The sequence below is a fragment of the Corythoichthys intestinalis genome, chromosome 16, assembly GCF_030265065.1.
Source record: "Corythoichthys intestinalis isolate RoL2023-P3 chromosome 16, ASM3026506v1, whole genome shotgun sequence".
In the NCBI taxonomy this organism is placed as follows: domain Eukaryota; kingdom Metazoa; phylum Chordata; class Actinopteri; order Syngnathiformes; family Syngnathidae; genus Corythoichthys; species Corythoichthys intestinalis.
The window spans coordinates 40,843,675-40,858,503 of record NC_080410.1 but is presented as its reverse complement, the minus strand read 5'-3'; the positions used below and the strand labels follow the sequence as shown (position 1 = coordinate 40,858,503).

Here is a 14,829-nt window from a genome sequence, read left to right as displayed (position 1 = left end):
TGGAATTTTCAGTCGATTACTTGATTACTAAAATATTCGATAGCTGCAGCCCTAATCATATGACTATTTGTTTAAGAAAATATGAATGTGCTTGTGTTACTATATGAACAAAATGCAACAAGTGCTATAAGGCTAATTTGCTATTCATTTTTAAAAGCTTTCCCAAGGTGTTTTGGCTTTAAATTTTACTCCATTTAAGTTGTAAATAATAAACAAATGAATAAATAAAATATTTAAATGAATGAATAAAAAAGAAGTCATTTTGGGAGGGGTGGCTCCTAGCTACACATTCGCGTAGCTGTCAAGCTAATGAATTTTCTTGCCTATTCTATCGTTTTAGGACCAAATGAAGGCCGCTGTGACTGCAAAGCCGGCAGAGACGGTGGCCGAGGACGGCAAGGTGGAGGGACTCCAGCAGATACCAGAGGAGGATGGCGAGGACCAGCCGGCCAACCTCAACTCTGACCAGGAGGTGGAAATCGAGGAGATCGTTGAGGAGTCCCGAACCAAACGCCTGCAGCGCTCCACCAAGAGGCAAGTGAACAGCATCAAAAAGGCTTTCTCCAAGGAGGAGATGGAGAAGACCAAGCTGAAGACCAAGGAGAACCTGGAGAAGACCAAGCAGAGGACCCGCGAGAACTTGGAGAAGACTCGGCAGAAAACCCGCGACAACCTGGAGAAAACCAAGCACAGCCTGGAGAAGAAGATGAACAAACTAGGTTCACGTATGACCCCCAACATGGAACGCCGGGTTAAGATGAAAACCTCCAAAGAGAAGGTAAAGAAGTCCCTCACACCTGACCACGCCCTCTACGCCCGATCCAAGACCAGCGTCTACCGCGTGCCCCCCTTCACCTTCTACGTCAAGAAGATCCGCGAGGGCATGGAAGAAGAGCACCCCGCCGAGATGACGGAGGTGGCCGACCTGCCCGAAGGCGAGGAGAACGGGTTGGGCGTGCACGTGGATATGGAGGAGGGCGAGCTGGTAAACATAGACAGCCCAGAGATGGAGGCCATGCTGAGGGATCCTCAGCTTGTCAGTGTGAAGGCGGACCACCGAGAGAAGACCCAGCGTGACTAGAGACTCCATCCCGACAAAGGCAGAGGAAACACGGAATCTCAGTAACCATGAGGACTTGATGCAAATATTCACATTTGTTCCATTCTCTTTTTTTTTGTATCCGAAAGCTTTTCATACTCAGTTCACGTTGCAACATTTCAAGGACAGATAAGCGATGCAACCGGTTACTAAACGAATCTTTTTCTCAACATTGTGTTTTCGGCTTGTTAATTGAGTGCCAGCTAGGAAAATAAGAAGCTATAAATATTCTTTGCCGTTTGATGTAGAGTAATATATTTGCCGTGTGAGTTGTGAGGGTAACAGGAAGTCATTTGGAAGGTTCCAGGGTAGGTCTCATGGCGCTGCTGTGCTAAATCAGGAAAAGGCAATTCAATTCAAAAATAGGAAGTGAAAGAATAACTGAGATGATGTGCACACCCTTTTGTTATGTCAGCAAACACCTGCTACATTTTAAAAGTAAAGCTATTGGTACCACTTTATTTGACAGTGTGCTCATAAGACTGTCATAATTATGACATGACACTGTCATGAGTAGAAGTGGGAACCTCTTCGTAGCTCATGATCAAGGGCGTAGGTTTGCATAGAGACTGTAGGGACATAACACTACCAACTTTTCAGGATGCTCAAATTGTCCCCACTAACCTTTAAAGTGCACGTGACACAAAAAAGCATGTTTATTTCATAATACACGCGGTATTTTATGCGCCTGAATGATATGGACCGCTTGGATGTGTGTGGAAGCGATCGCTATATTTATTTAGTTTTTTGAATCCAGCGCCATGAAAATGAGTGACTTCCGGCTTCGGTCTTGCATTGAGGAGGAGGGCGCTGTGACGTGTATGGGAGAAGGACTCCTCTTCACTATACAGCCTACTGTTGTGTATGAGGACTAAGGATTCAGCTGATTTTTCAGATTAATACGTTTATTTTGCGCATCACGCCAGCCAAACGGCTGCAGAAAAATCTTGCTGTATGAGGGAGAGGCATGTGCGCCTTTTTGGAGTTTCAAAAGGTTCCCATTCACCGTGGATATTGGCTAAAACAAGCCCGACTGGCACCATTGGACTTACGAGGAAGTGAGTAAACATCTTGTTTTGTATTTTGTCAAATACGAATACAGCGATTACAAAGTAAACACTACAAACTTTCTTTAAATAAAGGACTACTTACGTTTGATCATTGATAGGCATGTAAAAAGCTCTCCTCATGCACATTAGCTGCACGTTAGCTGCACAACAATTGCAGCCGCCCTCCTCCGGGGAACGAGCTGTAAATTGCTCTCTGCCGGGCGGTTTGCCAATCCGCGAAGACAATCGACAACGCAGTCGTCATGTCAAATAATCCGGGCTAGTTATGTGTGATTTTCCGCTTCGAAGACTTTGAAACATCACTCGGTTCGGGTTAGCATGTCGGCTAGCTGTCACGCCTCTTGGTTTGTTTACATTCTCCGAAGCCGGGGAAGGGAAATGACACATGTCCGATTTAGGTGTCATAAAATATCGTTCGGGAGGTGCGACAGTAAAGGTGAAGTCGACAGTTTTGACCATTATGGAGTCATTTTGCCATGTCGTCCTGAATAAGTGCATTTTTATTATTTCATATTCCATTAAGCACAAGACTGTTATTTGTAATGACCATGCCATTTATTTAGCAGTTGGGGAAAATACTTGGATAAAAAGAATATCCTGTAAAAATATTGAAGTAAAGAGACAGAAACAATGACATTTTGCAGATCTCTTCGTCGCGTTTTCCTCGTTGTGAATAGTTCCCCCTCGACGGGCTGACTGGTCCTTCTCAAACCATTTATTTAGCTATTGGGGAAAAATACTTGGATAAAAAGAATATCCCGTAAAACTATTGGAGTAGAGAGACAATGACATTTTGCGGCTCTCTTCGTCGCATTTTCCTCATTCTGAATAATTCCCCCTCAATGGGCTGTATAGTAAAACCGATGAGCCCAGTCTCCTGCTGACGTCATCCACCTGTTGGGGACGCGTGAGTCCTATAATGGCAGGCGTGGCTAATCGGCATATTAAAAGACTAATTTCTCGTCATCTGCGCTTTGCTAAATTGTTGTATATAGTCGAATCGTCTCAAAATATGATTGTAATTCATATAATAATGCTATTTAAGACTTTTTTGTTCTCCTGTCGTATGCTCTTTAAGCAACCTTATGCATTACTGTATATAATGAGTTCAGCTATACAGGTACTTCAGATTGTCTTCCCATATGTTGTAAGGATAGAATCGACCCAACTGTTATTAAGTGAATTATTTTCATTATGTTCAACTTTTATTTACCCCTTTTCACTTGCTGAATGCACCAGTCCCCCCCCCCCACTCAAACGCACGTTTGATTGGCTGATGACCTGACCCGCCCCCGACACACACGCACACCCTCACACTCACACAGCACTGGCACAAATACATGTCGACAACATGCCGCCTCCTCCACCCTCTTCGAAGAGGAATTTTTTTCGGCCAGCAGCAGCCACTGTAAGTAATTTTAAAAGATGCTGTTGGAGGCAGTCTTTCAGTTCCTCCGCGTGTTCGTTTTCAATTCAGGTGAGACGGCTAGACTGGATCGCAAAGTAAAAGACTGGAGGCAAGAGATCATTACTGCGCAGTTTCAGAAATTTCTGGGTGCACTTAGCTCCAAGACAGGCTGTACAGAAAATGCACACTGATCAAGAAACCCGGCCTTCTTTAAATACAAATAAGGAGGTGTGACTGAAACACTGGGTGATTAATTCTTCCTGTGGAAATAAGTCATGAGCCTTGTTGTGTTGGCAGTTAAAAGTCTGATTCATGATTCTCATGATGATAATCATGATGAAGTCATGATTATCTGGGGCAAAACTAACTATCAGCAGTTTCTATGAAAAACAACTCCATTTGATTGCATTAGACAAGATGCATACTGACTTCAACGCTGATGTTGTGGAGGTGGGAAACACTAGCCTGGAACTCCAGACTCACCGCTGTTCCAGCAATAGAGTCTGGGACCCAGCTCCTTATTGGCCTATCAAGCCCGAACGAAATCGTCCGTGCAATTAGATTTGTTTATTTGCGTGATGTGTTCTTAACGAGCAACGTCAGTCTTGTACGTCGGAAGTTGTCTCCACAACAACACAGATGGTGAACGGCAGAGCCAAGAATATGTTCCTATCCGCGGTAAATTCAGTTTTAAATGACCAAAAACACATTGAGTCGCTAAAACCAACAGTATGTCTCGCGCTAGCCATGTTGAATAAACTTCTCCGTTCTCCGCTCTCCTTGTATGTTTACGTCCGTGGCTAAAGTTTCTTGTCACTTTACTGACGTCACGTCTGCCTAGAGGTGGGAATGTTTGGGCACCTAACGATTCGATTCGATTACGATTACGATTCGATTATAAATCGATTATTGATGACCCCCCCACCCCCTGCTATTAGCTGCTTTTAATGTTTTGTACATTAGTTACAAAAACTGTAATAGAAAAAAAAAATGTTTTTAAGCCTTGCAGGCTTAAATACACTACTATTTCAGTATCAAGTTAACAGTTAAAAACAATAAATAATATACTCAAATCCCCATTTTTTATCAGCATCTTTAAACTACATTCAATTAAATTAATGTTGTGAATCAACACATCAAAAAAACCGTTAAAGTTGCTAAAAATTGCTCCCGTTATTCCATAATTTCCCTTCTGTCTACTTTCGACATGTGAAAGTTTTAAAACTATTTTAAAGATAGATTCAAGTCAATATTTTGCCGATTTAGGAATATTTTAGATAAAAAGTTAATTAGGTTCGCTTGGAAGTTTCGTTACAAAAGCCTTGCAGGGAAGTCTACTGCTTTAAGATGGCGGCCGTTTACTAACGCCCGTATCTAGCTTTTTGAACATGTGCTGCTAACACTACCCAGTCTGTTATTTTGCATCTAGTCCTATATAAATATATCTACCGTACCATTACGTGGACGTAGTTTGTAGCAGGTATCTGCAGCAGTCAGGTATATTGTTGTTGTTTTTTAAATCTCGTGGCATGAGTTGAGTCAGAGCCGTGATTTGAGCATTGTCATTACCTGAGGGGCCGGGTAATGACAAGCATGACGTTTAGCTACTCTCGCGCCGTTCCTCATTGCGTCCCGAAGACAGCGCGGCGCGCTAAGTGTGTTTTACTTCTGCTCTACTTGACATACTTCAATAATCGGAATATGGATGTTTGTGAATCGTTCTCGAATCTTCCACGGCCGAATCGCGAATAATCTAAGAATCGGAAATTTCGCACACCTCTACGTCTGCTCGTCGCTAATTGTTCCACTCAGCTGTCTGTTTGGTGTGGCTTGCTCCGCCCTGGGAATTCGATCAGCTGAACAGTCACCAGACTCTATGGCTTGAACAGTGGTGAGTCTGGAGTTCCAGGCTAGGGAAACACGTCACTAATTTTGCTACTGAAAGTCCGACCTGCATTAGAGTTAGCATAACATTGAACTGTGTAAACTTGCAAACCTGCAAAACCCGGGTAGGAAGCTGCTTAGAGAGGTGTCCTTCTGTTTGTGTTTTCTAATGTAATGTAATGTAGTGAACTCTGCTGGAAACTATAGAACCAGAATAACATGAGCAAGAATTTGCTTGAACAGGGACATACACACAACATAATCATAATTAACTATGTACATTCAAAAGAAAAAAAAATAATAATTGTGGGTTGGGGGGTTGCTGCGAGCTACTCACACTAGCGTTGCAATCGATTGGTCAGTTGTGATCGACATAATGAGCACCTCTGATTTAGCATATTATTAGTATTAGGGTCATAAATTCATATGTTGCTAACACAACATAACATACACACAACATAATCATAATTAACTATGTACATTAAAAAATAAAGATGAAATCTTGGGATGTCGCTACCAACACTAGTGTTGCGATCGACTGGTCGATCATGATCGACATAATGAGCACCTCTGATTTAGCATATCAATGTATTAGGGTCATATTTGTGAGAAATGTAGCCCTGACCCCTATTCACCCAATCTGTTTGGCAAAAAGTGTACATGCAGGAAATGCTGTTATATCGTCCCTTCCAATGTTGAGACCAAGCCTACGCCCTTGATCATGACACGATACGACTTGCGATACAAAGCTCACAATAGCGATGATCTCACGATATGGCTGTGCAACGGTTTAGGGCTGCAGCTATCGATTTTTTTAGTAGTCGATTCATCAATGAACAATTTAACTCGAATAATCGAGTAAAACACTAGAGCTGAACCTCAAATTGTATCAAAACATTAATAAATGAGGATCTAAGTACAGCAAAAGAACAATTGGCTAACTTACATAGCAAAAGTTCGCTAGCTTAAATTCTATAAAATGCTAACATTTTTTTTTTTTTACAATGCTCTTAACTAGTGCTGCAACGATTAATCCATTAACTCGAGTATTCGATTAGAAAAATATATTCGAATTAAATTTTGTTGCTTCGAGTATTCGTTTAATTGAAGTGGCATTGTAATGGTTTATTTTGAAAGTGTTTGATCTGCCTCATTTCAGATGGCTGAATCCAGCTGCTCCCTGTTAAGACCAACGTAAGCTAAGTTTTTGTTTGAGCTAATGTTTTTTTAATGCATTTGTAATTTAGGTTATATGTATATTGCCTGAACCATTTGTTAAGAGCATTGAAAAAAAAAAAAAAAAGTTAGCATTTTATAGCATTTAAGCTAGCGGACTTTTGCTATGTAAGTTAGCCAATTGTTCTTTTGTTGTATTTAGATCCTTATTTATTAATTCTTTATACCGTTTGATGCTCAGCTCAGGTATTTTAATTTTTTATGTTCCTTATCCGATTACTCAATTATTCGAACTAACTAGTTAATCGATTAATCGACTACTAAAATAATCGATAGCTGCAGCCCTACTCTTAACATATGGTTCAAACATGTATTCCCACAAAAAAAACGGCTTAATACACTATGAAATAAATAATGAATGCATTAAAAGACATTAGCTCAAACAAACGCTTATGTTGGTCTTAACAGTGAGCAGCTGGATTCAGCCATGTGAAATGAATTATGTCATATTCACTGTTGCCACTAGAGGGAAGGTAAAAACTCTAGGCTAATGCAAGGCTCCTGCTAAACTCCATTTTGAAAAAAAAATCTCTCCATAATAGCATTTAATTGTACATTTTAAAAAAAGAATAGTGGTTCTTGTTGACCTCAGAGAGATTGCCATAATTGCTGCGTAAGTACCGTGAATGTGCAACGGACAAAATGTTTCAACGTCCACTTTTCCATTTTTTTTTTCTTTGCCTGAAGACAGTTGTGTGTTTGACCTTGATCAAAAAGACTTGATGTAGTACGGTTATTCACAAGCCCTGGAGGTGATTTGAACAATCCACCAGCTGCAGAATTCAATTAATTAAGAGAGTGCTTTGAGCGGCAAGCAGAGTGGAAGACGAATTAAAACGGTGAGATTCAGAAGAATTTAAATGTGTTTGCGTGCTTGTGTGATTGTATTCAGTATATCTACAGTACACCTTTCGGTGCAGTAATTGCAGTGGTAACTCATTCGCTGCCATTGACGGTGATGGACGTCTAATGCAGTGCTTCTCAAATTTTTTCTGTTTCTGTTATTATTGTGTCCCTCTTAATATTAAAGAAAAAAATAATGTAGATTAACTTAAAGTATAACTATCTTAACATTGTTGTGTTTGTAACAGAAAAGACTTAAGGTGCATCACTTTGTCTGAATAAAACAAAAAAAAAGTCACATCTGAAATGCAAAAATACACTTAAGGTACATTTTATGACCATTTAATATTGAAAAATAAAATGTAATAAAATGATTAGCAACATTAACTCATGAGAACAATATGCTAAACCATTTGACCGAAAAAACAAAAATTGGACAGTGTCATTGGACAGAGAGACAGTTTTTTTTTGCTTTTTTGCACTGAACAACTTGGTATGCCACCTTATATGATGCTAACAGAGCTCGCTGGTTTACTGATGTAACACTGACAACGCGGGACGATTGTTTGCAATATTCGGCACGCTACATACACTTTGTCATATTTCCTCGTTTTAGCTCTTCATATCTCCAGCGATCTTTGCTGTGTGTTCTTGTTTGGTTAAAAATACTACGCACACTCTGAAAATGAACACGCCAGTGCCACCCAGAGTGGATGTGCAATTATACTTTATTCTAGTACGGCAAAAAAGTATGTTCCCCGAGGTCTCATACGCCACCCCCAGCATTGCTCTACGCCACCCTTGGGGAGGTTTGAAATGGATTGGATGTCTACGGGCAGAAGTGGGTTGAGTAGCCGAAAATTTTACTCAAGGAAGAGTAGCGTACCTTCAAAGTAATATTACTGAAGTAAAAGTAGTCATCCAAAAAATGTACTCAAGTACAAGTTAAAAAAAAGTATTTGATGAAAAGAAGACTCAAGTAATGAGTAACATTGTGAGTCACTGCTTACGATGTTTGACTTTTTTTTTTTCTAAACAATGGCATTTTTCTCAGCACAAAGTTATCTATAGGAACTGTTATTACTATACGGTACAATCACCATATTAAGGCAAAGAAACCCTCAACCACCTAAACTTTCAAAAAGTTACTCAAGTAAAAATAACAATAAATTTAACATGTTACTACCCACCCCTGTCTACTAATGACAAACTAATTTAATGTCACAGCACAAGGATGAAAAGAGCCACGTGACTGGACGCCTATCATCGCCAATGGCACTGAAAGAGTTAAGAAAACTACATTAGGATTAGAAAAATGCTTAAATAGCTATACGTTAAGAGTATTAAAAGTGATTAGTTTTTGACATGTGTAAAGTATTGTTTTGTGAATCAAACATTGATTTACTTGTAAAATAATATATTAAGAAAGTTGCAGACACATGGTTACTCCAGAAGAAAGACTGAACTGTTATGTTACATTTGAATAATAAAGCTTGCATCTTTTTCTTTCTTGGTTTTATGTGTCTTCCTCTGCAATAAAAAAGGATTTTTTTCTTATACAGTCACCACTCACCAACAGTGGCGTAACTACGCGTTGAGCAGCAAATGCGGCGCATTTGGACGCGAGCCAACAGGGGGCACCGTCACGAGGAAACCCCCTGATTTCATAGATATAACATGTACTGTATTGGCCCAAATATAAGACGGCCCTGATTATAAGACGACCCCCTCTTTTTCAAGACTCAAGTTTGAAAAAAAGACTTTTTGAACACCAAATTAATTTTTATACAGAAAATAATTAAGTACATCCGAAACAAATGATTATAACAATAAATATTTGAGCGAAAAACCATGTTATTTTGCCTAATTATATGTAAACAAAGTGGAATCACATTCGTAAATGAATGGCTTTTGGTTTTTCAATGTAAATAAACCAATCTATTGTAATAAAACAACAAAATTGCAATAACTGCATTAACCATCAAAGTGAAGTCTAACTGTAACTGTAGTCTTGAAACAAATCTGAATAAGGAAAAACAATAATACAATAATATAATGCAAACTGGTTAAAGAGAGTAGCTGAGACCTGTCATGACAGAACATCGCTTCAATGATATCTGGCGCCATCTAGCGTCGTGAATGGGTACAACGTCTAGACAGCGAATATAAGACGATCCCCTCTTTTTCAATCTTATTTCAATGCGAAAAACACCGTCTTATATTCGGGCCAATACGGTATATAGAACTGGATGCGCGATGAGTCGACTTCTCAGGCAGGCTCTGTCGTAGCAAGCCTAAGGTGAGTAACTTTTTATCTAAAATACTCCCAAATCGGCAAAATCTTGACTTGAATCTATCTTTAAATGCTGAAACAGTTTAAACGCTTTCACATGTCAAAAGTAGACAGAAGGGAAATAAAGCAATAACTTAAACCGTTGATTCACATCATTAAATGACTTCCAAACATAGCAAAGATTAAAATCTAGTTATGTTTAGGCATGCACCTGTGTCTGCAATACCCCTGTGTCTAGTTAAGCTTAGGCCTATTGTCCCAAAAACCATTTGAACAAATTCTTTATGCCACCGTACCAATAGCAGGCGTGGTTTGTATGAGGCGTGGTTTGTAGCGGCTGTCACTTGGCTCTGGGCTGCAGTCAGACCCTTTTCTGAAAAGTGGGTGGGAGACAAAGGAACAGCAGAGACATTGGCGGAGTTTGACTTTTGAGGCAGGGGGGGCACAACATGTTGAAGACCCCGAAACGCAGTGTCAGCAATAAAATTAACTTACAGGAATATATATAATAATAAGTTGAAAATGAGCGTTTTTTTTTTTTTTTTTTTGTCTCCCATTCAGAGGTTGCGCTAGACTTTTTCGTTGTCTGTCATTTTGACTGAGTGTGTCATAAAAATCCGGTCATAATCTATTTTTACCCGTCACATTTTAAAAATGATAATAATGACATATTCAATAGTATTTAGTTTTCATTCATTTTTAATTAATATTCTGTCCGAACAAGCTTAACAAGAGGCAAACAGACAGCGGAGTGCACCAATCAGCGACGGGCAGACGTGCCGTTAGCAAAGCGACGAGGGCAGGACGAGGGACTTGCGCGCGGAAGTAAACATACGAGGAAAACGAAGTTTATTCAACATGGCTGGCGCGAGACAGACTGTTGTCAATAACTCGTGTCGATGTGTTTTAGCTCATTTAAAACTGAATTTACCGCGGATTGGAACATATTCTCGGCTTTCCCGTTTGCCATCCGTTTTGTTGTAGAGACGACTTTCGGCGCACAAGAGTGACGTTGCTCGTGAAGAACACGTCACGCAAATAAACAAATCTGATTTGTCGATTGATTTTGTAACTACTCGAGAGGCTGTGTCCCAGACTTTTCTCTCAGTGTTTGAAAAATACAGAGAGAACAGTCTGGCCGTGCCAGGCAAACACTCAGTTGCCTTGACATTTTTCCGAGTAAGGCCAACGACGTCATGCCTCAAGAGAGACAATAGCTAATTAATATGCTCACTCGCCACCCTGTGGTCTGGGGTGTGAATTGCAACCTGTCAAAAAAACGGTCAACGACGGAAAATCTTCGGTTAACGCGACCCCTGCTCCCATTATTCTTGAGAGGAATTCTAAATCAGGCTGCTGGCAGGACAGCTATACTTTTCACCAAGATCATCATCCATTGAATATGGTACGCCCGCCGGTGTCGTGCCAATGTAGTTACCTCAGTCACAAATTGTATCCTCTGGGCGGAGCCATATGGAGGTAGATTTGTGTCTTCATTATTCGATCAAATAAATAAATGTTTCAATCAAAACAAAAAGTTGCCTGAATCAAAATATATATTTTCAATTAAAAAAAAAAGTCACTTCAATCAAAAAAATGTGTTTGAATGCAAAAATAAATTTGAAACCCCCCAAAAATGCATTTGAAAGCTATCTTTATATTATTTATTTATTTTTTTATTTTTTTATTTTTTTATTTAAGTCAATTTTTTTTTTTTTTTTTTTTTGATTGAAGTAATATTGTTTTGTGTTTTGGCAACATTTTGGCTAGGACATTTGTGTCTTTATTATTCAATCAAAAAATTAAGTTGCTTCATAGCAAAAAAAAAAAAAAAATTCAATCATAAAAAAAAGTTTTTGAATGCGAAAAATATTTGAGGCTCAAAAATTTGCATTTGAACCTTAATTTTTCTATTATAAAACTTTTCTTTGATTCTAGCAATCCTTTTTGTGTTTTGGCCAAATTATGGGTAGGACATTTGTGTCTAAATCATTCAATCCCCCAAAAAGTTGCTTCAATCAAAAAAAAAAAAAAATTTCAATCAAAGAAAAAAATCATTTGAAAAATAAAATTGCCCTCTTATTTTTTTTTTTAAATAATATTTAATAATAAGCAAATGACCGTCTAAGGTGCTAGTCACATGATCTGTTCAAAAAATTAATTTTGATCCATTATAAAAAAATCTTTTTTAGTTCATGTCATTCATTTTTGTCGTTTGTTTTCTTGCTTTACAACTTTTATATATTTAGGAAAGTCAATTACATGCAATGACACTTTTCGGCCATCAAGGGGGGCCTGGCCACCCTGCCCCCCCCCTTAAACTCCGCTTATGAGCGGAGACAAGTGGACTGGAGGCAGATGATCACACAATAACATGGCGAGCAAAGTCCGCAAAAATGACCCATCGGTGAAACTGGATCAACTTCATAGAAGGTCCCAAGTGGAATGTGACAGTAACAACACCTGGCAAGTAGGGTGAAAAAATGAGCGGCACTGGTTAAATACTGTAGTGACTCGGGGACGATTTGAATTTAAACTGCATAAAAGTGAGTACCTTAATTTTAGGACTATAAGGTGCACCTGACTATAAGCCGCTACCAGTGCTGTTTTTAGCAGCCCTTTTAATTTTAATTTTAGTCTGAGTCTTTTGGACGATAATACTTATTAGTCTTAGTCATATTTTAGTCATCTCAAAATGTGTTTGTCATCGTCTTGTTTTTGTTGACGAAAACTCAAGACTACTTTTGTCTAGTTTTAGTCGACGTTTACTAAAAATGTTTTCGTTAGGGTTGTTCCGATCATGTTTTTTTGCTCCCGATCCGATCCCGATCGTTTTAGTTTGAGTATCTGCCGATCCCGATATTTCCTGATCCGATTGCTTTTTTTGCTCCCGATTCAATTCCAATCATTCCCGATTATTTTTCCCGATCATATACATTTTGGCAATGCATTAAGAAAAAAATGAATAAAACTCGGACGAATATATACATTCAACATACAGTACATAAGTACTGTATTTGTTTATTATAATAAATCCTCAAGATGGCATTTACATTATTAACATTCTTTCTGTGAGAGGGATCCACGGATAGAAAGACTTGTGACTTTGTATATTGTGACTAAATATTGCCATCTAGTGTATTTGTTGAGCTTTCAGTAAATGATACTGTAGCCATGCCCAAATGCATGATGGGAAGTGGAACCATGACTGTGTGTCGTGCTACCAATTGATATATCTTCTCTGCGTTGGGAAATAACATAAGGTGTTAAGAAAAAGATCAGTTGCTACCTTGCTTCCCCACATTGCTTCCCATGATATTTCTAATCGTGGGAAGAGGGATTGTAAGACTTTAGCCAATTAAAAAAAGGCTCAAAGGCTGCCATAATTCACTCAACTCATTTTACGCTGCATTTGATCTCTCTATATAGGTAAAACGGCATCATTACAGATCGAGCGCAACAATGCGTGAGTGGATCGTGCAGCGCATGCATTAATTGCGTTGAATATTTTAACGTGATACACTTTTTAAAAAGTTAATTACCGCCGTTATCGGGATAAATTTGATAACCCTACCTTAAACCTAAACTAAAGACTCTGCATGAATGTAACATATTATGTCTGTAACGTTAAATACAATTAGAAAACGATTTAATTAAAAAAATATATATATATATATTAGAAAAAGGCATGGCCAATATTTTTTTGCCGATTCCGATACTTTGAAAATGACGTGATCAGACCCGATCGATGACATCTCTAGTTTTCGTCTGTAGAATTAAAATAATTCACTTAAAAAATAAAGGTTTCCAACTATTACGAATGAACAATGGCAGACGAGCACATATTGTAGCGTCTACAATGACAGCGCCAACTTGTGACTCAACCGTTTAAGTTGTTAAAATTGCTCCCGTTATTGCATTATTGCTTTATTTCCTTTCTGTCTACTTTTGACATGTGAAAGCGTTTAAACTGTTTCAGCATTTAAAGATAGATTCAAGTCCAGATTTTGCTGATTTGGGAGTATTTTAGATAAAAAGTTAATCATCTTAGGTTTGCTACAACAGAGCCTGCCTGAGAAGTCGACTCATTTCACATCCAGTTCTATATACATGTGATATCTATGAAACGCAATAGACGCTACCACCACCATCATGTGGGCGACTAGGCATAGTTTGTAGGGGCGTGGTGTGTCGAGGCGTGGTTTGTAGAGTCTGTCGCATGGCTTTGGGATTTGGGATACTGGGATGTGTAGTTGTTTTGACGTGGCAACGCAAGTCAACATAATGTTAGCCCACAAAAATAAAACTACAAAAATGGACGCTTTGGTCCTCTAGGTTGATTAACACAGGTGGAATTTATTACCCAATCACAGCATTAATAAAATTTTGATTCCTGCTCACCAACATATTAAAAAAGCAGCAAAGATGCCTCCAGAAACAACTCTCTGGTGCTCAGAATCGCAAAAGGAAAACATAAATAGAACCAACACAAAGGGACATGAGAGCAAAGATATCGAGTTCGATGAAGAAGGATTTAAGGTGAGGATTAGGACAGGACGCCCTCCGCTTTTTTTGGAGTAGGTTACCCTTTTTTGGGGTAGGTCTGCAACAGTACTATAATTAATAAATTAATAATTAATATTGAAACAAAAATGTGTGTGTGTCTGCTGGGTTAGGCCCAGTTGGGACTTTTTTTGGGGGGTGCCATTTTTCATTTCGCATACCCTAACAAGAATGGGCAGCTGTGCTCCTACATATACTGTACCTGTATGTGTGTATATATATATATATATATATATATATATATATATATATATATATATATACCAGGGGTCGCGTTAACCGAATATTTTCCGTCGTTGACCGGTTTTTTAAAACGGTGACGGAAAAAACTGAAGTCCGTCCGTCATTTTGACATGTTGCAATTCACACCCCAGACCACGGGGTGGCGAGTGAGCATATTAATTAGCTATTGTCTCTCTTAATGCATGACGTC

At 38.9% G+C, this 14,829-nt stretch overlaps 1 protein-coding gene across 2 annotated transcripts in view; it reads left to right on the top strand.

Moving 5' to 3' along the window:
• The window catches only part of cavin1a (caveolae associated protein 1a), a 54,515-nt gene extending 45,484 nt beyond the window's left edge, over positions 1–9,031 (top strand). Inside the window, exons 2-3 of one of the 2 annotated variants that reach the window (XR_009060925.1) lie at positions 341–4,027; positions 5,481–9,031. Coding sequence is in view for 1 of the 2 variants with exons in the window: in XM_057818004.1 (XP_057673987.1) it covers positions 341–1,081 (741 nt within the window). In the remaining variant the exon portion in view is untranslated. Of the gene's footprint in view, positions 1–340 lie in introns of both variants that reach the window. The other variant, XM_057818004.1, reaches the window with a different exon arrangement.
• The last annotated feature ends 5,798 nt before the right edge of the window (positions 9,032–14,829 follow it).